The sequence below is a fragment of the Ovis canadensis genome, chromosome X (genome assembly GCF_042477335.2).
Source record: "Ovis canadensis isolate MfBH-ARS-UI-01 breed Bighorn chromosome X, ARS-UI_OviCan_v2, whole genome shotgun sequence".
NCBI classification, from domain to species: domain Eukaryota; kingdom Metazoa; phylum Chordata; class Mammalia; order Artiodactyla; family Bovidae; genus Ovis; species Ovis canadensis.
This window is the reverse complement of record NC_091727.1, coordinates 11,978,848-12,005,803: the sequence shown is the minus strand read 5'-3', so window position 1 is coordinate 12,005,803 and position 26,956 is coordinate 11,978,848. Positions and strand designations below refer to the sequence as shown.

Here is a 26,956-nt window from a genome sequence, read left to right as displayed (position 1 = left end):
TTCCCAACCCACTTTGGTCTTTTACCCAAATTGCCAGATGTTTGTCATCTATCACTCCCCAGGCCACCCACTTTAGACCCTTTTACCAAGATTTCATCTGAGTAAGCCACTCCTTTCAGAGACCAAAGCGTCACACCAGCCAGGTTTTAAAACTTTATTTGCATATTAAAAAAATTGTGCATTCCAATAATTAAAATCATTTGAACAACAAAAAAAATGGCACTCTGATTAAACTGCATTTTACAGCCCGCAGAACACCTTGGACCAGCTTTTTACTCTAGATTTCACTGTCGTCCCACCCAGCTTCCTCCTTCACCAACATGCAAGTTCTTTTCCTTCCCTGCCAGCCACACAGGCAGATGGGAGAGGCAGGCGCGGCCTACGTTGTCAGTAGTTCTCCATTCTTTGATGTGAAAAGGGGTAGCACAGTCATTTAAACTCGATCCAACCTCTTTGCATCTTACAAAGTTAAACAGCTAAAAGAAGTAAAATAAGAAGGCAATGCTTGTGGAATGTACAGTGCATACTGGCGGCACACGCTGCATTACGACTCGCCTGCTTGCTTCTCCTGTTCAATCGCTGTGACCGGAAAGAAAAAGAAAAAAGATGGAGCGGGTGAAGATGCGAATTCAGTATAGCGTAACATAGGATTATAGCCCTTTCTTCTGAAAAGCTCTCTCCTTATCATACAAATTCTATCAAGTACCAATAGGCATTCTATCATGAAATGCTTCTACGAAACAGAACATTTTTACAGATAAAAGGATACCGGCATCTGCATATTAATATGGAAAATTAAACACTGCATTAAATTATTAAACCCTATTGTTTGTTGGCTGCAGCAGTTTTAAATTAACCTTTGCAAGCCACCAGAATCAAAAAGCTGTTGGCTCCTCCCGCACTCCCTACCCCCACCTCAATTCTTCTCCCAGCCCCTCCCATCCTCTCCTACCCACCCGGCCACTCCCGCTCAGCCTTTTCGAAAGGGGGGGGTGTCTTACTTTCTTTCGAAGGCAGTGGATTTTTCTCTTGCGTTTCCGTTTTCTTCAATTTCGACTTATCGAACTTCTCAATCTCAGCCATATCGGGTTTGTCAGACATGGTTGCAGAGGGCGCTGCAGGTACAAAGTCAAGAGGTTGAGGGTGAGCCACCTACCCCTCGTCTTTCTGGGCTCAGAAAATGCGTTCTGCTTTCCTGTCTCCTGCCTGAAGACGCACTTTTAACTCCTTCCACTTTCATTCAGGGCTAAACATCTTCCTCTTTCTACAGGAAAAAAAAAAAAAGAGCGCTTTCCCGCTGCCTTTAGGATTTCAAAACGCGAGGGGCCAAATTGGGAAGACCGCCCACGTTAGGAGGCGGAATCTCTCGCAAGCGTGAAATTAATCACCGCCGATTAATGGCGGCGTTTCAACATAAAAGTGAAGTCATTTCAAGTTTAAGGGGAAGAAAATCGAGTAAGATTTCTGAAAATGAAGCCAAGGCTGCACAAAATGTTTTTTTCTATACTTGGCCTCTTCCCCAAAGATGCGAGCCGTGCGGCTTTCTTTTCTTCTCACAAAGGCGGCAGCTGCGGCCGGGCGCCACCGACCACCGCCCTCCCCGCTTCCTCCCTCTCGCCAACAATGCAGCCAGCCGCACACAAAGCTAGATCGATTAGGATCTCCATTTAGGAGCAATTCGGCAGCCCTGTACACGTCCCCCTGCAAGAAGGACGTTTTCCAGATTTCATAATATAGCCCCGCAGCCCTAAACCTAACAGATACAGCCCACGAAGCCACCGGAGGCGAGAGAAATAACTGTGAGTCTGAAGCTCCGGGCTTGGGTGGGTGTGAATTGGAACAAAGGATCTTTCTATTCCTGATTCATCACCGCCTAAGAGGCTATGCAGAATGCCTTTGAGGGTAGGAAAGAGAAAAAAACTATTCCCTTCCAAACGGCAATAGCAAAAAGCCAGTTTTTAAAAACATATTTAAGAGTCACCGAATTCCCGACCCCGTTACCCATCTGAACGGTCTGGCATTCCCCATGCTCCCGAAGAGCAGCATTTTCCCAGACGACCCCTCGCGCTGGGTTTCGGGGTCGCGGGCGGCGAGGGGGCGAGCGCGGGGCGGGAAGGGGAGCGGAGGGCAGGAGGTAGAGGGCCCCGGGGCTCACCGGAGCGAACTGCGAGCGAGTGAAGTCGGGTCTGCGCTGTGGCCGCCGCCGAGTGCCGAATGGGGCGCGGCGGGCGCAGCTATATGCGCGCTCCTATGCAAATGAAGTGACGTCATCTGCCCGCCCGCTTAACTCCTTAGCGCCGGGTTTCGTCTCCGGAACGGCGTCCGGGGCCTGCATGGCGTTGGGGGGGCCCCGCGTCCACCCATGCACCAAGCCACGACGAGGGCGGCAAAATAAAGCGCGTAAAGCGCCCTCTCCCCGCCGCACTTCCTTCATAACGTATCCCCCACCCCTTTATGTCGGTTCTAGCTGCGTGGATTTTTGCAGCGGCCGCGAAAACCGGCCCCTGGGGATCCGAGCGTGATAACTAAGGGCCTGGGTGGTACCTAGCGGGACAGGCATTCCTTTACTGTGAAACTGCCTTTGTCCGTGGCAGACATCCCCCAGCCGGGGTGCAGTATGCCTCGCCCCGCGGCCTCGCCCACTTGCAGGGCTGCGATTCCTGTGACTCAGCTTTCAGACCAGTGGAAGCCCTACGCCCCACCCTGGCCCTCTTTGTCTCGCTAGCATTCTCCTAGACTTGACTGAGAAGTAAAGCACCCTTAAGTGATTTTTTAAAAGAAAATTTTCTCACTGAAACACGCCTATTCTTTTTCAATGCTGTAATTGTGGTGGGCACCCAAACCAAATAACCGGAGTATTTGCGAGTTGGTAGTGAATTTTTCGGGGTTTATTGAGTACGTCGCCTCCCTCTTAGAAAAATTAAGTCTCAAGTTCAAGCTCTGCTATTGACTTGCTGCCGGACCAGGGGGAAGTTCCTTTACTTTCCTGTTCCTTATTTCCCTAAATTATAAAAGTGATTGCCAAGGAGGCCCGGGTACAAGGCCAAAGGCTGCGATCCCATTATGTCTAAAACCTGAATATTAAATTGAAAAGGCGAACTCTATTTCGAAGGGAGTCTTTTGAGCAGGATTCCATTTTGAGGTGCGTATCTGAGTTATATCCGGAAACATGGGAGCTCGAGGTAGACTGGAGCAGTTTTCAAAATGGCACCTGACTCTGAACACGAGGGACCCCCGCCCCTTGCGGCTGAAACAAGTTACAAATACCATGGGGGTGGGGCTGCCCAAGGCCTGTGAAGGGGAAAAAAGCCAGGTTGGGTTTTCAGATAAAGCAGTTAGCGCAATGCTGCCCCACTCCTTCTCCCTCAGAAAATGTTTCTAGAAACCTCTTATTAATCTCGTTTATGGCCGAGGCTTTTGTCTCACTGGGGATTAAAATCAATTGTTCTATAGACTCTTAACAGCCACTGCAGGAGCACCTCCGACTTCCCCATTTCTTCATCCACTAGACTTCCTTCTTCGTGGTGGGGGGCAGGTGACCGTCTGGTTCCCCAGTTCCTGCTCCGTCGGCGGGCAGCCATTCTGCTCCCGAACTGGGGGCACTGAGCCTTCAGGCAGGCACAGGATGTCACCTCTCTGGTTCTGCGTCCCTCTGACCTTCCCCTAGTTGACTGGTTGGTGAGTCCACTTCATCGTGGAAACTCAGGGTGGATTTGGGGCCCTTTTCAGTGGCAGCTGCTGCGTGCCAACACCATTTCTCTGGGGTTTGGAGAGTCCAGTTCCCCTCACCCAGCCGCTGTCAAAAATCACTTCTTTCCTCCTCAGTCTCCTGATCACAAGGGGACGCCACTAAGGCTCCCCACTTCTCCCTGAGACCTTCTCCTCAGAGAGGGATAGGCCTTGCAGAGGCAATGCAGAAGTCTGCAGAAGCCTGGAGCATTTTTCCAGTTAGGTAATGGCAGCTTTCCTGCTGCCTGTCTGTCTAGATACCGATAGAAAGGAAGGGAGAGTGGGAGGCGGCTCTCTAAAAGGAAGAGAGGGCCGAGTGTTGGCCCTGACGTCCTGACTTGCCTGGGGTGCTAGAAAGAATGGAAGGGGCAGCAGGAGGCAGATGGAAGCAAATGCGAACTCAAGGAATATTCTTCAGAGTTGTGTGACCCTGGCCTATGAATTCTGTGTTTTCTAGTCTGTGAAATGGGCTTGGTCAGTCCTTAACCTCTCAGGGTTGCTGGGAGACCAAAATGCTTCAGACAGTGTGTGACACTGTTGTTATTGTTTTGCTTTATATTATTATTATTTAGGATGGAAGGTTGAGGAAAAAAAAAGATTAGTGTTTGGAATTGACTGCATATTTTGTATTAGTTCTTTGTCTTATAAAGGACCAGTTGACTGAGATTTTCATGGGATCTTTTGCTAATTTTTCAGCCAATAAAAAATAATTCTGGGCAGGCATTGTAATAGGGGCTTTACATGTGTTTTCACCTTTCCTGCCCAGGGACTTTCCATGAGGAGAGATTTACAGGTGGGGAAACTGAGGCTTAGAGATCCAGGGCTGTGAAAACTCAGCCAGTAGCAACTCTGTGGTACTTATGCTGAGAAAATTCTTCAGCCCCAGACCCCAAGTCTGCACCTGAGACCCATCAGGAAGAGCGTGGGGCAAGCTGTCTTGTTTCCCACAATGTCTGGTTATGTAGTAGTTGCTTAGTTAACAGTGAAAGACGACCTGGGACTAACTGGCGCCTGACTCAACTCCACTCTGCCCCTGTGACTCAGGCCACTGTGCTTTCTTCGCTTCAGTCCTTTCAGTATTGATGTTTTAGACGTCAGGGGGTCGTTCCTGCCTCCTAGAAGCTGCTGTCTGTAAGTGGGTTAGCATGTGCTGGGCCACCACTGGAGGTGGGAGGTCTCAAGACCAAGCAAAGGCTCGTGGTTTGGAGCACGCAGGAACATTAAGCAGGATGTGCCCGGCACTCTCCAGCAAAAGCTGAGGAGACAGCCCACCCCGCCCTGGCCCTGCCTTCCTCATCCTGGGGTCACAGACCCCGTGCAGACCGTGCCGAGAGAGAGCCTGCCCTGGAACGTGGCCAGCTCCAAGTCCGTGCCCAGTGGAACCAGGAAGCGGTGGCAGGGCACGCTGGGTTTCATGTTGCTTTCTGGGGCGGGCCGGACACAGATTTGGAGCTATTTCCAAGGCTGGAGAAACAGGCCTTGAAGTCTGTTGAGTTCAGGAAAATTCATCCTATTATTTTTAAGCGATTTTGCACACAGCACTGACCAGAGAAGAGGAAAAGGAATGGAGATGAAGCGGGGGCTCCCAACTCTTTGCTTTCTGAGGCCCAGGTCACTTGGTCCATGCTTCGGGGCCTCCTGCCATCTGCCCCCACCTGCCTCGATCCACCTTCCCCTGTGGCCCTGCAAGCCGCCTCTGTTCATCCAAATCCCCTTAAACACACAGCCCAAGCCCCCACCCCCACCCCACCGTGATGACAGGGAGGTGATATTTAGTGATCTCGCTATGTACATTGGATCCTCGGTTAAAAGCCCTTTGTGTATAACATCTGATTTAATTCTCACCCTGCACAGGGGCTACTAATATGCCCATTTTACTGCTGAAGAAGCTGAGGCTCAGGGAATCTAATTTGCTGGAGATTATCTCCCAAGATCTGTCTACCGTGTCTACATTCCCCTCCACGGAGGCCTATCTCTACCGGAGTCCCCAGCACGGGCGGCTCCACGTTGCACTCAGTGCTAGGGAACCAAAGGCGCCCCCAGTGAGAGGCTGAAAAGGAGGGGATGTTGCCAGGAGAGCAGAGGAGAGTCGGAGAACACTCTTGAGAAGGTCTGCCCGGGGGCTGCTAACTTCCCTATCCGCTTTGTTGATCTGATGGAATCTTAGAGCCCAGGGGAACTTTCCAGGGGATCTCATTCCGCCCAGTTCCCTTCTGTGGCTTGAATTTGCCTCTACAACATCCCCTCCAAGTGGTTACTTGGCCTCCTCACAGCAAGGGCAACAATAAGAAGGCAGAGAACTTTCCAGTTCGCACAGGGGACAAGGATTTTCGCCCGGGGTTGCATTGAATGGGAAAAACTGACAGGAAATAAAGTTGTGGGGCAGGCAGGGGCCAGAGGGTATAATAATAACAAAAACAACAGCCAGAACCAGCACAACAAAACCAACGGCAGCAGTAGTCATGCCCATAATAATAGCCAAGACTCTTTTGAGGGCTCGCCATAAACAGGGGAGCTTTCCATGTATCTCCCCAAATCCTTGCACACATCTCTGACAGAGGCACCCTAAGGTTCCCCATTTTGCCAATGAAAGAGTCTTGGAGAAATCAGATAACTTACCCCAAACCACACAGTGAAAGCCTGAGGCGACATATGAACTCAGACTAGCTGGCTCAGAAACTGCCTCATTGAAACAACACGTTTCTAAAAACCTACCCTACGCCTTTCATTGTCGTTCTGTAGGCCACTTCAGGGTAGAGTTCTGTTCCATTGCAAGAAACCATCCAGGGTTTCCAGCACTATAACGTTGAAGCATACATATCATAGTCATAGATCATATCAATTAAAAATTTGCCTGCTCCAATTTTCAAATGATTTTGTTACAGTAACCCAATCTGCTCTTTGCCTCCTCCGACACAGCCTGACATAGTTGTGGTAATGAGGATTCTTTATCATGAACACTGACAGTTTCACATAGCTTTTCACTACTTTAATATTTTTCCCCACAGATGTTCATATTATGGTGGTTAAAAAAAAAATTAGTAGGTCAAATAACATATTGAAAAGGGAGGTATTCCGTACAGCCCATGGCCTCCTGTGTTAAAAATGAAACTTTATTCCACTGTGAAGTCGAATTATCATTAGCAAGTAGGAAGTGTTCATGTATTTTAATGTGCTTCTATGAAGGACGTCAAAGCTTTTTTATAGAATATAGTTCCCACATCATCAGCAGAAGGTGGCTAATGGCTTTATGGTGAGAGAAATGAAGCTGAGGTGGGCAATGGACAGGTGGCCCAAATTTGGGGGGACACCTCACATGGGCCCTAATCAGGCTTCTTGGATGACTTACCATTGCTCCTTCCCTAGGCTGGATTTTTGGGGCCTGTGATGTGTGCTGTTGCACGAGGGCCCACACTCACAGAGGCACTGTGCTTCGCTTAACGCTCTGCCACCACCATCTTGAAAGTCTTAATAATTTTGAACCAAGGGCCCCGTGTTTTCATTCTGCACTGTGTCCCCAAGTTATGAAGCCAGTCCTGCCTCTCTCGTTCTCATTCCCTCTGTGCTCCCAATGCCCCTGGCTTTTCCTGGGGTCCACTGACTCATCTGTCTCTTCTTCTGCCTGGAATGCTCTCTCTCATCTTGACCACTCAGCTGCCCAGGTGTGGAAAGGTTTGAGTGTATACATGAGACGGTTCAGCCTCTCCCTCCTCTGCTAAGCTTCAAAGTTGCACTTGGAGCTGGTGGACTGGGGTAGTCACCGCCTTTTTTCAAGGAGCTATGCCTGATGGATATGCCGGCTCTCTTCCCTCCTTTTCTGCCACGTTATTTTTCCTGTTTGAGGGATGCCTGCAGTGATCGGCCTACTTGTGCATCAGAACTGACTGGCACATACCAAGGCCAATGAAGCAACAAGCCTTTCCCAGCATCTCCACCCACTCCCCCAAGTCTCCCTGGAGCCTTCCCAGGGAAAGAACCTCATAGGCATCATTTCCATCAAAGCAAGAAGATGAGGAGGAGGGTGTCATCTTTTCACCCAAAGGCAACACATGGAGCAAATGAAAGCACCAGGAAAGAGAGAGCTGAGTTCCAGCTTTATGCCACACCATTTTTAGACAGGAATGAACTGTCTGAGAGGGTCAAGATGATATGGACAATTGGGATTCCTAGACACCACAATGACCAAATCTCACTTTAGCAAATAGATTTGAATAAATATTTAAAAGTTAATCATATTCTTCACAGAGGTAAATAGTTAATGTTCATACGACCCAGCAATTCTACTTCTAGGTATGTGCCCCAAAGAACTGAAAGCATGTACTCAAATACTTGTACGCTGGTTCACAGCAGCACTATTCCAATTGCCAAAAAGTGGGAACGGTCCAAATGTCTCTCAGTGGATGAATGGATAAATGAAATGTGGTCTAGCCATATGGTGGAATATTATTTAGCCATAAAAAGGAATGAAGCACTGATGCATGCTGCCACATGGAAGGCCCTTGAAAACCTGCTAAGAAGCCAGATACGGAAGACCATGTATTGTATGATTCCATTTATGTGAACCATCCAGAAGAGACAACTCCATGGAAAGAGAAAGGAGATTAGAAGTTGCCAAGGAATTGGAGAGGGAGGAAAAGGGAGTGGTGACTTAACAGGTCCAAGGTTTCCTTTTAGGGTGATGAAAATGTTTGGGAACTAATTAGAGGCAGTGATTGCACCAGGCTGTGAATGTGCTAAATGCCACTGAATTGTTCACTTTTAAATGGTTAATGTTATGTGAATTGTAACTCAATTTTTAAAATGAAAAAAAAAAAGAAGAAAAGTGAATCTAGTCCCATTTCCTCATTCCCCAGGGTCTGGTTCTGAGGAAATGGGAGGGGAGTCAGGGTGGAGTAAGCTTCAGGGGTTCTTAACTCTTTTTGTGCCAGGGCGAACTGAGGAAACCTCTATACTCTCAGAATTATATAAATGCAGAAAACAAAAAACCGGGGACCACAAATGAAAGCAGTTCCATTTCCATACAGTTATCGCAAGGGTTGTAAACACTGTGATGTAGTGATATACATGCTTCTTTCTGCATTAAATAACACAATTTAGGAGGAGGTCACACACCCAGCATAATTCAAACTGGAGATGCGTGTGTAGATAATCTGCAAAATGTGGACACGTATAAAAATACCTGTGATTTCTGTTGTTGCCACAATCTCAGGAACTGCTGATAACAGGGGTTCCTTGCTGTTACGGACAGAATGTTTGAACGAAGGCGGGTGTCTATAAGCCAGGAAGTGGGCTCTCACCAGACACTCAATTTGCCAGCACCTTGACTGTGGACTCCCCAGCCTCCCAAACTGTGAGAAATAAATGTCTTTTGTTGGACTTCCCTGGTGGTCTGGGGACTAATACTCCACGCTTCCAGTTCAGGAGGCCTGAGTTCAATCCTTGGTCAGGAAACTAGATCCCACGTACCACAACTAAGACCCGCCGCAGCCAAATAAATAAACATTTTTTAAAATGTCTGTTGTTGAAGCTGACTAAGAGATGTGCCTCCACCTACCCTTGAAGGAAAGGCTAAAATAACACTTGGTTAGAGGTTGATGCAAATAAAGATGTGATTTTTGTCTAAGTTCATGGATTCTCTCCAGAGATCACTTGAATGTCTGTGGACCCGAGTCTATCTAAAAGAGATGTCTCTTCAACTAGAGAAAGTCCCCGGCAGGGTTTCTGAGACAGACAGGAACAGATGGCTACCAGTACATCTGGGCTTTCCTGGTGGCTCAGATGGTTAAGAATCTGCTTACAATGCAGGAAACCCGGCTTCCATTCCTGAGTCCAGAAGATCCTCTGGAGAAGGGCATGGCTACCCACTCTGGTATTCTTGCCTGGAGAATCCCATGGACTGAGGATCCTGGCGGGCTACAGTCCATGGGGTCACAAAGAGTCGGACACGACTGAAGAGACTTAGCGCGCATGCACACACATATCGGATAAACCACTGAAGAACTCTGCTGTGGAAATTTAATCTATTCCTTCCCCCTGCATGCTGTCTGCATGGCCTAAATTCCACAGTAGAGAATAGATTACCTAAAAAGGTTTAGGCACTAGCTCAGGGGAACCAGCATATTAGACAACAGTTGGGAAAAAAATTAAACTAACATGACCGGCTAACAGCTTACAGGTGTCACCTTACATTCTGGGCTGCGGTAATTCTTATGTAATACAACTCACATTTATCTGATGTTTCTACACTTTATCAATGCATTTTCTCATTCTGGCATCATTTTATCCTTCAAGCACCCTTATGCAGATAAAGGAATGAGGTGCTGGAATCAATCTTTCCCAGAGGATGAAACTCAGCACAGAGAGTTTTTGTGACCTGCCCAAGGGTATTCAGCTGGTTAGCTGAGCCAAGACTACAAACTAACTCCTGACTTGAAACTGTAGGCCCCAGTCCTCTAGGCATGGTTTTAGGTGTCTAGAGCTCAGACAATGCATACTTCACGAGAAAGATTTCAGATCTAGGATGACAAGGAACCAAATTCAGTCACTTGTGAAATACAGTCATCTATGGGCAGTATTATTAATATAACTAACTGTAGGATGGGGCTTCCCTTGTGGCTCAGCTGGTAAAGAATCTGCCTGCAATGTGGGAGACCTGGGTTCGATCCCTGGGTTGGGAAGATCCCCTGGAGAAGGGAAAGGCTACTCACTCCAGTATTCTGGCCTGGAGAATTCCACGAATTGTATAGTCCATGGGGAATTCCTCATTCATGAAAGTGGCTCACCCAACATACTTATACACACGCTCTCCCCCAACTCTTATTTTACTACTTACGGTCCTTGGCACAGAGAGTAAGTGTACATTTGGACTTCAGTCTCTTTTTCTGTCTACATCCAGACAGGGACATAATTTTAGTTTGGGCCAGGAGGAGGTATTTTAATGTCTGAGTTTTCTATTTTGTACTCTATGGCTATGTTTGCAGAAATGCCTTACTTTTTTAGCTAAAATACTTGATCTGGTTTTGCATATGAAAGAATGTAGCTGGCCTTGGTCCCTGGTTCCCAGGAGGGAGCCTCGAAACTTTTGGCATTTCCCAAGTGTTTGGGGTGTCTTTATTATTCCTGATGGACCCCTTGGACCAGTCCCACTTGTTTATGATAACAAGGTGACTTACAGAAAAGTTGCAAAAATACAATGAAGAGACAATGAAGAATTCCTGTTTACTCATCATCTAGATTCACCCATTGGTAATATTTTGCTTTATCATTCTCTGACTCTCACTCTTTATCTGTCATCTATCTCCTAAACCCTTTGCAAATATGACACTTTTTACCCCCAAATAATTGGTGTGCATTTACTAAGAGCAAGGACCTTCTCCAGCATAGCCACTGGACAATTATCAGTACTAGGAAATTTAACATTGCTCCAATGCTGTTATCTTAGCTACAGACCTAATTCACATTTTGCCAATTACCCTGAGACGATCCTTATAACATTTTATTTTCTGATCCAGGTTTCAACCCAGGAGCACGTATCACATTTAGTTGTGATGTCCCATTAGTGTATTTTAATTTAGAACTTCCTCAGTCTCTCTCGGTGTTTCATGACACGAATATTTTTTAAGACGACAAGCCAGTTGTTTTGTGGAATTTCCCTTGAATTAGGTTTGCCTGATGTTTCCTCATGATTAGATTGGGGCTTTGCCTTTTTGGCAGGAATACTACACAAGGGATGTTGTGGCCTTCTCAGTGTCTCCCATCAGGAGGCACGTGGTACTGGTTTGTTCCATTGTTGGGGATGTTAATGTTGATCACTTGACTAAGGTGTTCTCTGCCAGATTCCTCCATGGAGAAGCCATTATGCTATGAGACGTGCTTTTGATTGTATCTCTGTTCCTTACGTGGTGTGGCTCTTTTAGTGGTCCTCGAAAAGAACTCTTAGCCCAGTAATACCACAGACTGGGTGGATTACAAACAACAGAAATTTACTTCCTACAGTTCTGCAGGCTGGATGTTGAGATCAGAGTGCCAGCATCGTTGGGTGAAGGCCCTCTCCAGGGCCACAGAATTCTCATTGTAGCCTCAAATGGCAAAAAGGCTAGGGAGCTCTGTGTGTGTGTATGTTGACGGGGGGGGGGGGGTCCTCTGTTATAAGGGCACTAATAACATTCATGAAGGCCCCACATCTTGATACCATCACATTGAGGGATAGTATTTCAACACAAGAATTTTGGAGAGGACACGTTCAGACCATACCAATCACTCATGGTGGGATTAATTGTAACCTTCAAGCAGGTGAATTACTCTCCCCACCATGCACAAACCCAGCTGAGATTCTATACGACATTGAAGGATCTGGAGAAACCATGTGAGCACCATCCCTGCTTACAGGTAACTTGGCTGTCACTTGAACAGTACCACAGTATTCAGAGTGTACACCATTTCCAAAGGAGAAAATTTTAAAAGATAAAACATGGCAAATATATTTTCATGAAGTAGACTCATGAAGGTCTTTTCTTATTAGATGCTAGGGTATGGGGTAATGGGGGCTGCTTGTTGAACCTCATAGGATATAATTTGATCTCAAAAGGCAGACCAGAAAGTTGAAGGATTCCCTTCCATCAGTGCCCTATGCAGTGTTTAGAGTCTCAGAGCGTCTTCAACTAGCCTGGCACTGAATATGTGTTCGAGAATCATTTGTTAGTTGAGGGGAGCCTGCTGTCCATCTACCCTGCTGGGGGACGTGGACTGAGCCTTTGAGGGGACTCGTGGCTGACAGTAACAATATAAAGCTCATCCCCAGAGGACTATCCCATGTGTTCCAGCATTCCCCTAACAATCTGGCTGGGTAGGCAGAGCAGACACCCAAAACATCCATCTTAGAGTGGAAGAAACTGAGGCTCAGAGATGTAACACGCCCATGGATGCTTGGTGAGGGAAACCAACCATTTAATGTGACAGTTTCAGTTTTCTTTTTCAGCGTCTGATTTGCATTTTCCTCCCTCAAACAGGAGCAGCAAGTAAGGAGAAGGTGAGGCCTCAGATACTGCAAAAGTTGTTTTGACAAGGTCAATTGACATCAGTTTTTTATTTGGGGGCACATTTTGTTGTCTGTTTTGCTTTGATGGGAACACACTAACATCTGTAGTTCTAAATACTCTCTGTTGGATCCTCTTAATAACCCCAAGAACTTGGTCTTAGGATGCTCATTTCACAGATGGAAAAACTGAGGCTGCAGAGTTTGGCAAATGGCTCATCTGGTTCCAGAGTCTGGTCTTGAAGCCCCTTTCACTGAGCCAGAATTGATGTGAGGAGACACCTGCCCCCTCCATAGGAAGCTTTCAGATGCAAATCAAATAAGGAACCCTCGTGTGTCCCTTTCAGACTGGCAAAATAAGAAGGTGGGGTAAACCTCCCGACCTGAGGCTGGTCAGAACGCAAGGGAAGGAGAGTGGGAAGCAGTTCTCCCAGGTCCTGGTGAGAAGTATAAATTCAACTTTTCAGAGTTACCAATGGGTTTCCCAGCATTTCTAACGTGATCTAGCAATTCCACTGTTAAAACTGTTTTCCATGGCTGTATTTGGACACAGAGAGAGAGATCTACATCCATATACATATATATTAATAACCTTTTCCCCATAGCACTGTTACTAAGAGGAAAACCTACAATCAACCTAAGTGTATATTAATTAGGAGATCACTTAAATACAGGATAGAATACCCAAACAATGGAAAATGGTGTGGCTGTTAGAAAAAGATTGGGGCAGGTTTATTCACAATGTCCTGGAAGAATGTCCAAAATATACTTACATGAATAAAAGAGAACCTCAGAAATAGTGTATGATCTCCTTTGTGCAATAAAAAAGTGAGGTGTATTGAGACAATTGCCAAAAGGGAGTTTTAAGAACCGTGAATAGAGGTTACCTCTGGGGAAGCAAAATGGACAATCCTCTATTATTTACATTTTTCCCAGAAGCATGTACTATACCTTTCTATTTTAAAATATTTAAAATATCATTTTATGTTTTCATCTTTTATAGATTTTAAAAATATTCTTTATGGGGATGGTGGGGGACGCTATGTATTACTGTGTGGCGGGGCAGGGGTATATGGGAAATCTCCATGCCTTTAACCCAGTTTTGCTGTGAACCTAAAACTGCTGTCAAAAATAAAGCCTACTGAAAAATATAAAGAGCTATATATATATTATTTGTACCCTTTCCTGCCCCCCGAAATTTCATAAAACCAACACAAATGGGAGCTGAGTATGCGTTTGAAAAAAATCAAATGTGACCTTGGACTTGGGGTTTCTTTAGTAAGAAAACACCTTTGAAAGGAAGTGAAACAGGCCCTCAGGATGGTGTAGGGGCACTTCCTGCTTAGCTGCACTTGAAGGAACTTGAGTTCTTAAAGGGGCAGGAGGACAGTTTTCTCCAAACCATGGTTCTTACAATCCAAAATCAAACTGGCTGTAGACAGGTCCCCAGCGGACATCCATTCTAGAAGGCAACTCAAGTACAGTTGAGTTAGCCAGCCCTGTGCAGGCACAGTTCAGAGCCATCCTTCTGGAGAGCAGTTCTGTATTGGAGGTTTCCTTGTAAGGTGTGAACACCACATTTCAGTTCAGTGGACTGAACTATATTTTCATGACACTCCAGCCCTGGACTCATGTAATGATGTATGTGCGTGTCTGTTATCCACGTGTTGGATTTCTCTAAGTGGAGGTCCCAGGGGCCAGGCTGGCCCACGATAAAAGCTTACACGGTGCAGAGGCTTCGTGCTTAGCTGCAGCTATTATTTTTACATCTGCTCACTCATTCCTGCCCTCCTGACAGCCCAGCAAGTGTGTGACAGGGCAGCCAGCATCCCACTTAGAAGGGAAGGAATGGGACAGATGCCCAGCGACTTGCCCAAGGTCTCTGGGTGTGTAGCGAGCCCACAAGCAGATCCCAAGCCTAGCAGGTTGGCCTCTGGCCCAGTGCCCCCACAGGGGAGGAGCCGTGGTTTCCTGGGGTTTCATCATCTGTCCGTCCGTTTATGTGCAAGTAACTTTCCACTGACTTCTCCTGTGCCTGCCTCGAGCGTTAAGTGCCAATGAAGCATGGCTGTGGGGAGTTCTAACCAGGGTGTGGTCCACGTGTGTAGTGGATGAGGGGAGAGCCTGGGAAAACAGCTGATGTGCGGGCGGCATCAAACCTTCCCTCTCTGCCTCTCATCCATGCCCACGATCCCCAGTGACTCCCACTTGGTGACCTTGTGGGCTTCAGGGCCTGGGAGATGAAAAAGGGTGGCACAGAGGAGGAGGTGGGGGTGGGAGACAGAACAGAGCATTTTCACAGCTCATTCCTTCTGACATCAGCCAACTGTGGCTTTCCCGGCAGGATGTTCACCTCCATGGAAGCCCAGCAGAGAAGCTGCCCGCACCTGCCCTACAATCGCCATGATCACTGCCGATACTGACAGGATTCTGACGCCCTGGTGAAGACTGTGTCCTGTGTAGCCTTAAAGGAAACCCATCCTCTCCTTTTCCCCACTGTTTCCCACCACACCCCAGCACGGATGCTCCATTTAGCAGTTAGTTAAAAAAGCAAGGTGTTAAAAAAAAATAAAAAAAAATAAAAAGCAAGGTGTTCCAAGACTGGACTTTCACATAAATAACAGATAGCTTTTGGAGTCTAAGTTATCTAATGCGGTCTTCAAGACATTTAAATTTAAAGGTGATTCCTAGTGTATCTGAAAGTCCAGTTTAATGGGGCATTGGAGAGTCGATCTGGCAATTGTACACTGAGAGGGGACACTTAGACCTGTCCACCAGGCAGCTGAAGAGCTGTCTGTCCACCCAGATCCACCCAAACACAGGCAGGCAGACTGACAGACACACACACACACAAAGAGCCCTTAGTAAGTCTCAGGCCTCTCAGTTCTCCCCTAGGGCCTCCTGCCAGCCCTGCCCCACCGGGTCCTCTGAAAGAGGAGGGAGGGGGAGGGGAAGGAGCCGGAGAGGGGGGCGGTGGGGGCGGTGGGGAGAACTCTGGCATCAGGGGCAGCAGCCCAGAGGAGGCTGCAGACAGCCCAGCAGATGGGAGCCACCAACAGCACAAACAGGCCTTCGAGGCTTGGAGCTGGTCCACCAATCACGCCCACGATCAGACCCAGAGCTCCTGTGTTTCAAGACAAACGAGCCAAAAGACTTCCCTGTGCTGCCTAAGGCCCAGCGGGATCTGTGCATTGAGCTGAGGCTCCTCCTCCTGCAGAGGCTGGCCCCAGCCCAGGCTTCTGGTGGCCGCACAAAGGCAGGATTGAGAACTGGCAGCCAGGGAGAGCCGGCTCCTGGGGACACAGAAAGTTTCTGTCCTCTCGCCCCTCAGTGCCTTCCAGCTCTCGTGGGGCAGAGAACGGCTGCGAGAGGCCACCAAGCACCAGGCAGCATGCTCACACGCCCGCAGGGCGCCCGCCCTTGCAGACTTCTCTTCCTAATGGACTCGATGGACAGTAAATTTACTTCAAATAAAGCACATTCGTTTTAAGTTTCCGTCCATGGATGTGGATGACCATGTGCACCAGTGTCACCATCATCCCGGTTGCTGGAGATACAAAATATTTCCGTGGCCCTAGAAAGTTCCTTGCCTCTCGGCCATTTGAGAGACTTGGCTTTAAATGACGCCCTCCTGGGTGAAGCTTTGACTTCCTGAAGCAGAAGGCAGTTTCCCCACACCCCCTGCCTCGGGAAAATCTTCTGTTGTGACGATTGCTCCCCTTGTTGCCATCTGTCTGCTTGCTCCCTGTCAGGCCTGTTTCCTTGGGGCGGGCCTAGGTTTTATTTCTGTTTCTATCTCTGGGACAGACACCTATCAGCCCTGAGGGAATAAGGCTTGCTAAATGCTTCCAGGGCAGAGTCGAACCCTGCAAGTAGGAAGATGATGAATCCAGATAGTTCCTCTTCCAAGGCAGGTAGAGATCAGGTCGTCTTCCCCTCTCCCCTGTGACCTGGCTCAACGCAGATTTCTGATCTTTTAGTGGTCTCTGTTCATCAGGAGCCTGTATCAGTAAACAAAAGAAGTTTCGAGCATCAAGCCCTAAGCCCCTGCACCCGCCCCAAGCTGTGCAACTGAGGGGATTCAGGCTGGAGAAAGCAGGATACTGGCCCTGAGGTGCACATCAAAGGAATGATTTCAGTGAGCCCAGACTCTTGTATCTTCTCATACTTAGGAAAGCACCAAATTCATTAACTGGAGATGTCTGGTTTTCTTTATCAGTAATCTTTTGACGTGCTGACTACTTGGCATTTTTGCATAAACTACTATATTTCCTGGCTCCTCCCTTACCTCTTGAGAGCACTTCTGCAGAGTGATTTGAGAGGCTGTGATCTGGGCCTAAGTCCTCAGTTTGTCCACTGAATAAAACTGAATTCTCAACTTTTAGGTTGTGCTTTCCCTCTCTCTCTCTCTCTCTCTCTCTCTCTCTCTCTTTATTTTTCAGTCAACAACCCCATGTGGGAGGACCAGCCCATGAGTCCTTCTTTCCAGGACAAGCAAAAGGCTTAATCCACCCTCGTGACCATAGTGTCAGCTGATGGTACCTTCATTCCCACTGACAACAGAGAAGTAATAATAAAGATGATATAACTTATATAGATGCTTCTGATCTTCAGTGTCATTCAGGATCATTGTAGAAAATCTGGAGAATATGATAACTGACATTTATGGGCTGCTTATCAAGCATGCCAGGGACCAATTCAAGCAATGCTCATTTCATTTTTAGAACAAGGTAATGTGGTAGGCATGACGTAAGAACTAGCATTGTTAACCACCCCCCGCCACACACACACACACACACACATACACACACACCCACACACACACCCACACACACACCCACACCCACCCACCCACCCACCCTTCATAGAAAGGAACCACCTAACTTGTCCAAATCCCATGGCTAAGAAGTGGGAGCTGGGATCTCAATCCAGGCATTTGGGCGTGAGGTGGGCCACTACCCAGGCCCCTTCCAAGTGTAAGAGAAAACTCTGGGAGAAATTCGGAAGAACACTCCTTTTTTCATTCATTTTCTGATTTTGTTTTAACTGCATAGTTTCTTTCCTCTGAAATTGACAATTATTGTCATATGATATAATTACATACAAGGAACACAATCAAAGAACTGATAATACCTCTGGAAACTGGAATATTCAGAGGGAAAAATCCAAATTGAGAAATAAGTGAATGTATAGCCAGTGACAGCTGTTCTTTTCAGGAAGTGAAATCAATTTTTGTCTTCTCAAAGAATTTCTTCTTCCTGAAGAAATGTATCCTGTTTACTACGGGCTCAAAGGCTAAGTGTGTGTAGGTGATGACACCCCAAGACAGGCCTGAGGTCCCCCAAATGAGAGGCCAGGTCATCAGGCCTCAGCAGCTTTTCCTTTTCCCCCTATATGCAGATGGTAACCCAAACTCATCATTTTGACTTGCCTGAGCTTGGGAAGATCCTCTGGAGGAGTGCATGGCAAACCATTCCAGTATTCTTCCTGGGAAATCCCATGGACAGAGGAGCCGGGCAGGCTATAATCTATAGGGTCACAAAGAGTCGGACACGACTAAAACGACTTTGTGCGTACACACACACACACAGAAGTTGTACATTTCTCCCCATTTCCCTGCCTCTGCCCCCAGAGCCCCTCATCATTGTGCTCCTAGGGTGTCATCAGAACAGCTTCCTCCAGTCCATGCTCATGCCCAGGGCTGCCCTGTTCCACACAGCCCCTCAGGAGAGTTCTCTGACCTGTGTCTACATCACCTCCTGCGTCTAAACCTTCCAGTATGTTTCGAACGTATGCTATTTACCAGCATGCTTCTGCTTCCTGCAAGTCCCCAGACCTGCAGTCACAAGGGTACCTCATCCCTCATGCATATTCCTCTCCATTGCCTCCACTTCCAGATCACTGCATACACCATTCCCGCTGCTAAGAATGCACGAGTCTGGGGGGTGGGGTGGGTTGCGGGGGGAGGAAGGCTCAAGAGGGAGGGGACATAGATAGGATTCTGACGGATTCCCCTTGATGTGCAGCAGAGAGCACCACAGCATTGGAAAGCAATTAGCCTGAGGAAAAAAAAAGCATGCTCACTTCCAACCTGTAATTGTCCTGACTCTGACAAGCCATGTAACTATAAAATAAAAATAATGGTGAAGGGCATAGAACAGGGTGGGCAACACTAGGAGTGAGCAATAAATGAGACACATCTTTTCACTCTGTCTCACACAAGAGGAAACAGAGCCTCAGTGAGTTCATCAGCAGCCCATGGATGTCACGTGACAGAAAGTGACGCAATTCACTTTCACTTCTCTGTGAATGTGAACTTTCCTACGTAGCCCTGACTTTTCTCAGCACGTGATCACATCTGCTCTCAGTGCATTAACTGTGTGACAGTAGCCAAGACCTGTTCATACCTTTTTTACTCCTTTTTATAAAGCCTTGAAAGTAATCCAAGCACACAGCTGGCATTTCTCACATTTGATAAATGAGGGCAGAGTAAATAAGTGACTAGCCTAAAGGCTCAAATCCAATTATCAGCTTTGCTGAGACAAAGATGGCGACATCAGAGTCTGGGGCTCCTATAACTCATTCATAACGCTGTCTGGAACCAGAACCTTTCTTCCTCCCTGCAGATTGCCCTACAGGACACACACTGGTCTGGGGGAAAGGCTACTTCTGGGGCTGATGGGTAGGTAGTCTCGATCTTTCCTGCAGCTCCCAGACTGCACTGAGGGAAGTGAGGGGTGGGAGGGAGGTAGCTCTAGACGCTACCAAGAGATGCTTTTAACTGTCGTGCAGCTGTGACAGCCCAGCCCTATGATTCTTGGTGATGATGAGGTACAGTAATATTGCTAATATCAGAGTCTAGCATTCATTCACACATTAATTTCACTCTGAATCGAGTTACTATGCTCTGGTCTTGGGGAAAGTACCACGCTGGCAGAAAGTGATGCAAAAGTGAGGAGCAAACTCTCTTGCTGTCAGGGATTAGGGAGAAGACGGACAGGGAGGCCAAGAATTATAACCATATTGGAGAGGGAAATGGCAACCCACTCCAGTGTTCTTGCCTGGAGAATCCCAGGGACGGGGGAGCCTGGTGGGCTGCCGTCTATGGGGTCGCACAGAGTAGGACACGACTGAAGTGACTTAGCAGTAGCAGTATACCAGAGGGCCCCAAGCTCCGGGTCACAGACCAGTACCACCTGTCAGATGAGCTGCAGCATTGGATTAGAAGCAAACCTAGTGCGCCTGAATCATCCGGAAACCATCCGGAAATCATCCCGAGATCATCCCGCCCTCTCTCCGGTCGGAAAACTGTCTTCCACGAAACCAGTCCCTGGTGCCAAAAAGGTTGCGGACCTACATAAACGCTAAAAGCCAGGTATTACGAGAAACTCAGCGGGTAAAAGCAAAGGTATAGAAAGGGTGAGAGGGGAAAAAAAAAAAAAAGCCTCTCCCAGACGGTGGAAGCCAGTCCACTGTATTCCCTTCCGATGGCTGCTGTAACAAATGACACGATTTCGGCGGCTTAAACACCACAAATATATTCTTACAGCTCTGAACATCAGAAGTGCCTCATAGGTCTCACGGGGCCACAGTCAAGGTGCTGGAGGGGTGTGTTTCTGTCTGAAGACGCTAGAGAAGAATCTGCTTTCTTACCTTTTGCAGCTTCTACAAGCCATCTGCACTCTTTGGCTTGCAGCTCCTTCCTCCATCTGCAAAACAGGAAGGTAGGGACTTCCCTGGTGGCCCAGAGGTTAAGAATCCACTGGCCAATGCAGACGCCACCGGTTCCATCCCTGGTCTGGGAAGATCCCACACACCGCGGATACAACTAACCCGCAACTAAGTCCCGGCACCCACGTGCCGCAACTCCTGAAGCCTGGGAGCCTAGAGCCAGTGCTCGGCAACAAGAGAAGCCAATGAAACTAGAAGCCTGTACACCTGCAACAAAGAACAGCGTTTCCAAGCCCCAACCCCCCCCCCCCACACACACACACACAGCCCCCAATCGCTGCAACTAGAGAAAAGCCTGCGCAGCAATGAAGACCCAGCACAACAAAAAATAAATACGGTAAAAAGGAAAAAAACCTCCAGCAACGCAGCCTCTCTTTGGCCCTTTCCCTCTAGCTACATTCCCTCCGCTTCTCCCTCCCTCTTCCACTTGTAAGGACGCTTGTGATTACATTGGCTTTATCTGGGTAATTCAGGAGTCCCTATTTTCAGGTCAGCTGACTAGCAACCTTCATTCCAGCTGCAACGTCAATTCCCTTCTGGCACATGACCTTCACAGTCACAGGTTCCAGGCAGTAGGATGCAAACAGCTTTGCAGGCCATTATTCTGCCTGCTGCACCCATTTCATAGATTACTTACAGTGTGGCCTTGAGTAGTTTGTTCTAGACTCTCCGACCCTGTATATAACATCTGTAAACGGTAGAAATCACACCCACCCAGCCCATCTCACAATGTTGCCCTGAGAATTTAATGAGCGAGTGTATGTGAAAGTACCAGAAAAAATACTAAAGCCCTATGTCGCTGTATGTGGTGGCTCAGTGGTAAAGAATTCACCTGTCAATGCAGGAGACACAGGAGACCCGGGTTTTATCCCTGGGTTGGGAAGATCCCCTGGAGGAGGAAATGGGGACCCACTCCAGCATTCTTGCCTGGGAAACCCCCTGGACAGGGGAGCCTGGAGGGCTGCAGTCCATGGGTCGCACAGAGTGACTGAGGGCATGGCAGCATATGTGTTTGTATGGCCAGGGATGGGGCGGTGGGATGACCAGGACATAACCTCTTGTGAGTGTCTGTGACATTCTAGGAAGGCACCGCAAGATAGTTTCTCCCAGGTGGTACACATCTCTTCCCAATTCCACATTCAGTGACGTCCCACTTACCTGGAAATCAGCCACGGTGGGAGCATTTACATCATGGAAATAGGCAAACACTACCGATCAGGGTGCTTCACATGCCCCTCCCGGCCCCCACTCGTGTTTAAATATTCCCAGCACATCACAGCTTTATCCCGTTTCTTTAAGAGAAACCATCTGACATGATTATCATTACCTTGGAGGAAGGGTCCCCAACCTTTCTGGCCCCAGGGACCAGTTTCGCGCCGGACAGTTTTTCCACAGACTGAGGCAGAAGGATGGTTTGGGGATGATTCAAGTGCATAACATTTATTACGCACTGTATTTCTGTTATTGTTACATCAGCTCCTCCTCAGATAATCAGGCATTAGATCCTGGAAGTTGGAGGTCCCTGCTTTAGAATACAGAAGAGCAAGGTGAAGCCCGAAGCCAGTGATAAACCTGCGTAAGATCACACTCCTGGTGAGAGGAAGGTGAGGCCAGCTTGTCACATACTCCGAGGATCCAGGCCGTCCAGCACACCCCGTGACCATGTTACAGCCCCCCAATTCTGCCTGCCCTTAAGAGGGCAGTTAGTCTAACCATCCAAAAGAGTCATGGGACCTTACCACATACTTAAAAATGTAACCATCAACATAAGGTGCTAGACGACCATTTTTTTGGCTGTGAAAGTGATGTGTCCTGCGGCTCACCCAAATCACCTCCTCCAGTGGTGGCCCCTGTGTACTAACCTTTAAACAGACTTGACCTAAATTGTGCCTAGAGCCTTCAGCTCCAGAGTTTCAGCAACATATGGAAACGGTGACATCACCTTCCAATGCAAAGGTTCAAAGAGATGTGGCACCACCAAGCTGCCAAGTCACTCAAAAGTCCAAGTGCCACATGGCTTCCTCTTAGACAACCTGGAAGTATTTGAAGGTCAGCCAATATGAATACAATCCCTTCATTCACAGATGGATAAAGTAAATAGCAGGCTGGTATTTGGGGGAGCACTTAATGGAGGCAATTGGAGAGAGAAAAAAACCTGACTTTGCTTTATGTTCCATTTAAATCAGGTTCCCATGTCTCTGACCCTGCACTAAGTGTTCCTTCCTAAGGTTGGGCTTCTATTTCAAACGAGCTCAAGGCATGAGGAATCTAGTAGTGGATTTCATTAACACAGGAGCAAAGGCTCACATCTAACAGTGGTTCTGTCTTGGCGGAATACCAGAATCACCTGGGGATCTTTGAAAGCTCCAGCTGCCCATATTACATCCAGAGCAGTTCATCAGAAGCTCTGGGCTAGGATCCTGGAGCCATACATGCTCACGGAAATCCCCAGCTGATCCCCACGTGCAGCCCAGGAGAGACTCCCTGCTGCTGAGTTTATTTTTCTCACTCCCCCTTTCCATTCAATTTCTGGGGGTTCCTTTTCTTCATAAAGTGTCTGAGAAAAGCTTAGTATCCAGTTACAGCTGGAGGCCCTGGCTGGGCAGGAGGTGAAAGGCATCAGCACTTTCTAGATGTTTCAGGGAAGAAAGCGGCCCCACACCTAGAAAACCAGTTCTCCCAGCCTCATCTGACATCACCAGGAGCCAATGAAAAACTTGCACTTGAGTTGACCGGTTCCTGTCTAAACTGATTAACCGAGAACTGACTGGACAAACCATGTAGGGTTATGCCCCGCCCCTGACGCCCCCTGACGCTCTCTTTTTAGGAGAGCCTATTCTCTGATGTGCACTGATTCAGCCGTCTATCGGCTTGCTTAGTCTCAACACATTTGTTCTGAGGCTGTGGGTGGAGGAGGATTTGATTCCCCAGGCAGGTGAGAAGCCAGGTCTCAGAGTAAACAATAAGAATTCCACACCCCAAGATCCTTGCGAAAGAGAAGATTTTGGTAGATCGTGGCTGCCACCTGTCGGCAGTGATTGGTAATTGACTCCTGTGAAAAACGTCACACCCCTTGGTGGAGGTCAATCCTTAGCTGCAGCCATCTGACCCTGTTGCTCCATATGCGCCAGCAGTGCTGCAGGCAGAAAGAACTTTTCCTTAAACATATCAGATAGGGTAATGCAGATAGGGAGACACACGCATCAAAGCACATGAGCTTTGGATCATGTTCACTCGCAACTTAAATGAGCCTTCTTTTTGTAATCATTCATGTTCTATGATCAGAAAATCATGATTGTGTGTTCAGATTAGGGCCAAACTTGATACTTTTGACCACTGGAAGCTGGGCAGGTGTGAAAAACCCATCCTGAGGAACTGGAGGAGCAGGGAGACTAGAAGTAGCCAAACTGTCACAGCTTGGGTGGTTCAGTCGGTAGGTGTTTGCTCAAACTAGATCCTCTCAGCATTGCTCAAATGAACATCATTAGGAACACATTCATTTAAGATACTGCCAACAGGAAACAAACCCTGGAAATCTCTGGAAAGGCTAATGTGTGCATTGTTTATGTAATAAACATATTTATCAGATCACTTTCTAGAATTTCATTATGCCTGTCTTAAACGACTGCTCTAAGATACCCTGTGCTTAGCACTTGGGGAATACAGGTGTGAGGCAGGGCTTCTCAACCTTGGCACTGCCAGTATTTTGGACAATTCTTTGTTGGGGGAGGCGTGTCCTCTGCATCGTAGGATGTTTAGCAGCAAGCCTGATCTCTGCTCACTACATGCCACTGGCACCCTCTCTCACCGTTTGTATGCTACATCTATCAAGGAAAAAACATAATAAATTCCTAGAGTCCAAGTCTCTATCAATTGGCTACAGATTATAAAAAGTTGCCCACTTTTGTCCTTAAACTGGGGAGGAAAAAAAAAAAAAAAAGAGAAGGTTTGTTCCACGTTTATACCACAGCATACTCACACCTGTCTCCTCCTGAGTGCCAAGCACAGAGCATCTTAGAGCAGTCGTTTAATAAATGTAGAGTGGAATTGTGGAAAATTCTGGCAAGTGAACTGATAAATGTTTTCCCTTTGCCTTCTTCTTCGTCTGCGTTGCACTTGCTCTGAACCACAGCCCCGCCTTCAGAGAAGGCAAGTGATTTCTGTCCGGGTGCTGAGCTTCATGGACTCAGCATCACAGCATCCAAGATGGTTGGTGCTATCTAGGACCCAAAGGACAACTGGCATGCTTGCCACTGCGAGTGGGAAAGGGGGAAATGGAGGGTTAAGGAGCTCCCCCCATAGATGCTGCGCTGTGACATGTGACAGTGGGCCCTCCTGCCCATATCTATCTGAACTTTCACTCATGCATCCATTCATTCACTCACTCACTCACTTGAGAATTATTTCCTGAGAATCTCTGTATGTCAGGCACGGTCATAAATGTTGGGGACACAATGATGGACTGAAAGGAACCTTCTCTCATCTCTAGAGGCCACAGTCTAATGGAAGACCCATGCGTTAAAAGCACTTTATCCATTTCTCTGTGGTCTTCACAATAAAACTTGTGATCAATGCTAAGATGATAGTCTAGGTGAGATTTGGAGGTTAGGGAACAGCCTCTCTAAGTGAACCTCTCTCTGTAGGACGAGCAGGAGTTAGGAAATTGAAGCCTGGAGGAGGAGGGGCCTCAGGGCAGTAGCCTGTGTGGAGGTACTGAGGCAAGAGGGTTCGGTGTGTTCTCAGCATGAACCAAAAGCTAGTGACAGGGATGCACAGAGAGGAGGCCTGAGGGGCAGGCCAATGGGAGGTTACAGAGAGTCCTGTGTGCCTTGTTTAGGATTAAGATTTTAAATTTAATTCAGTAGTTGCATCTTTTACATGAATCACTGGCTGCTGGAACTGAACTGGGGGAGGGATCAGAGTAGATACCAGCAAGCCAATAAGAGATGCTCATAGCTTGGATAAGGCATGGTGATGATAGAGACAGAGACAGAGGATGGATGGGAGAGAAATTTAAGAGGTCAAGACTGCTAGATGGGGACTTCCCTGGTGGTCCAGTGGTTAAGACTTTGCTCCCAATGCAGGGGCCCTGGGTTCGATCCGTGCTCAGAGGACTAGATCCCACGTGCCATACCTAAGACCTGGCACAGCCAAGGAGGGGGGCGGAAATCTGCTAGATGAATGGTTGGGTGTGGGAGTAAGATGGAGTAGTCAACAGTGAGCCTCAGGTGTCTGGCTTGGGGAACTGCCTCTGAGCTTCTACAAATCCAGACATCGATCACTCTTGATCAACTCTGAGTTTCTGGTATCATCATTACTGAGATAGAGAGTTATACTTAAAATAGGCCAGGTATAATGTCAAAGGAGAGGAAGACTGGGAAAACAGAGGGGTCTTCTTTTCTCTCCTAGAAATGCAACTCACTAGAAATGAAAAGGCTCAAAAAAAACCCAAAGAGCTTCCCCATGGCAATATTCTGCTATCATAAGTGGTTTTTTTCTCTTTGTACCTCTCATCTCTTCACACACTGAAGGGACATTTATAAAGACTATTTTCTCTTTGGGGTCATTGGCAGAGGATGTCCTTCTGGTTCAAAACCCAGTTTTCCCTCAGCTTGTTCCTCCAAGACTACACCGTGATTGCTGAGTGAGGCATGGATTGACCAATTCTCCCATTCAAGGGCAGAAAGAGAACACGACTGCGCGACCTTCTTTTGTGCTCACGGGAAATGATGGATACCATTATGGCTTTAAGTTCAAGGATAATGAGGTTGAAACCTGGCCATATCACTATTATAGCTTTATTAATAGCTGAGAGGGGAATTGCCTTTATTCTTCCAATATTCATAAATGACTTTCCCTTTCACAAGGGCATTTTCAACTTTCTCGGAGTTCTGAGTAATTTCTAAAGAAGCAAAGCCACAGTTGTTGTTAGGAGGTGAACTGTGTCCTTCCCATATTTTATGTTGAAGTCGTAACTCCCAGTACCTCAGAGTATGACCTCATTTGGAGGGACTTCCCTGGTGGTCCAGGGGTTAAGACCCCACGTTCCCAAGGCAGGGGGCTGGGGTTTGATCCTTGGTCAGAGAACTAGATCCCACATGCTGCAACTAAGAGTGCAGTCAAATAAATAAGAAAAATAAATATTAAAAGAAATAAAACACTACTTCCTTCAAAAAAAGAAGACTATGACCTCATTTGGAAACAGATGTTATTGGTTAAAGCACAGCCATGTTGGAGGAGGGTGGGCCCTGACTCCAACAGGACTAATGTCCTTATAAGAGCAGAGAGACAGGGAGGGAAGGTGGCCATGCAACAGCAGAGGCAGAGACCAGAGTGATGCAGTGACAGGCCAAGGGACTCCGAGGACTCCCAGCAACATCAGGAGCTGGGAAAGGCAAGGAAGGACCCTCGGCTACAAGTTTCAGAGGAACCATGGCCCCGTAGACACTCAGATTTCAGACT

General features: G+C 47.5%; 1 protein-coding gene across 4 annotated transcripts; it reads right to left on the bottom strand.

Moving 5' to 3' along the window:
• Nucleotides 1-130: 130 nt before the first annotated feature.
• On the bottom strand, nt 131-20,697 carry TMSB4X (thymosin beta 4 X-linked). 4 transcript variants are annotated; one of them, XM_070289775.1, is made up of 3 exons: nt 20,417-20,697; nt 1,002-1,115; nt 131-579 (listed from the first exon to the last, which is right to left on the bottom strand). In XM_070289775.1, the coding sequence occupies exons 2-3, from the start codon at nt 1,099-1,101 to the stop codon at nt 545-547; spliced, it is 135 nt and encodes a 44-aa protein (XP_070145876.1). In that variant the 5' UTR covers nt 1,102-1,115; nt 20,417-20,697; the 3' UTR covers nt 131-544. The 4 variants fall into 4 exon arrangements, with proteins under 4 accessions (XP_070145876.1, XP_070145875.1, XP_070145874.1 ...); XM_070289774.1 differs by lacking the exon at nt 20,417-20,697 and adding an exon at nt 2,156-2,207; XM_070289773.1 differs by lacking the exon at nt 20,417-20,697 and adding an exon at nt 2,002-2,206.
• Between the last annotated feature and the right edge of the window lie 6,259 nt (nt 20,698-26,956).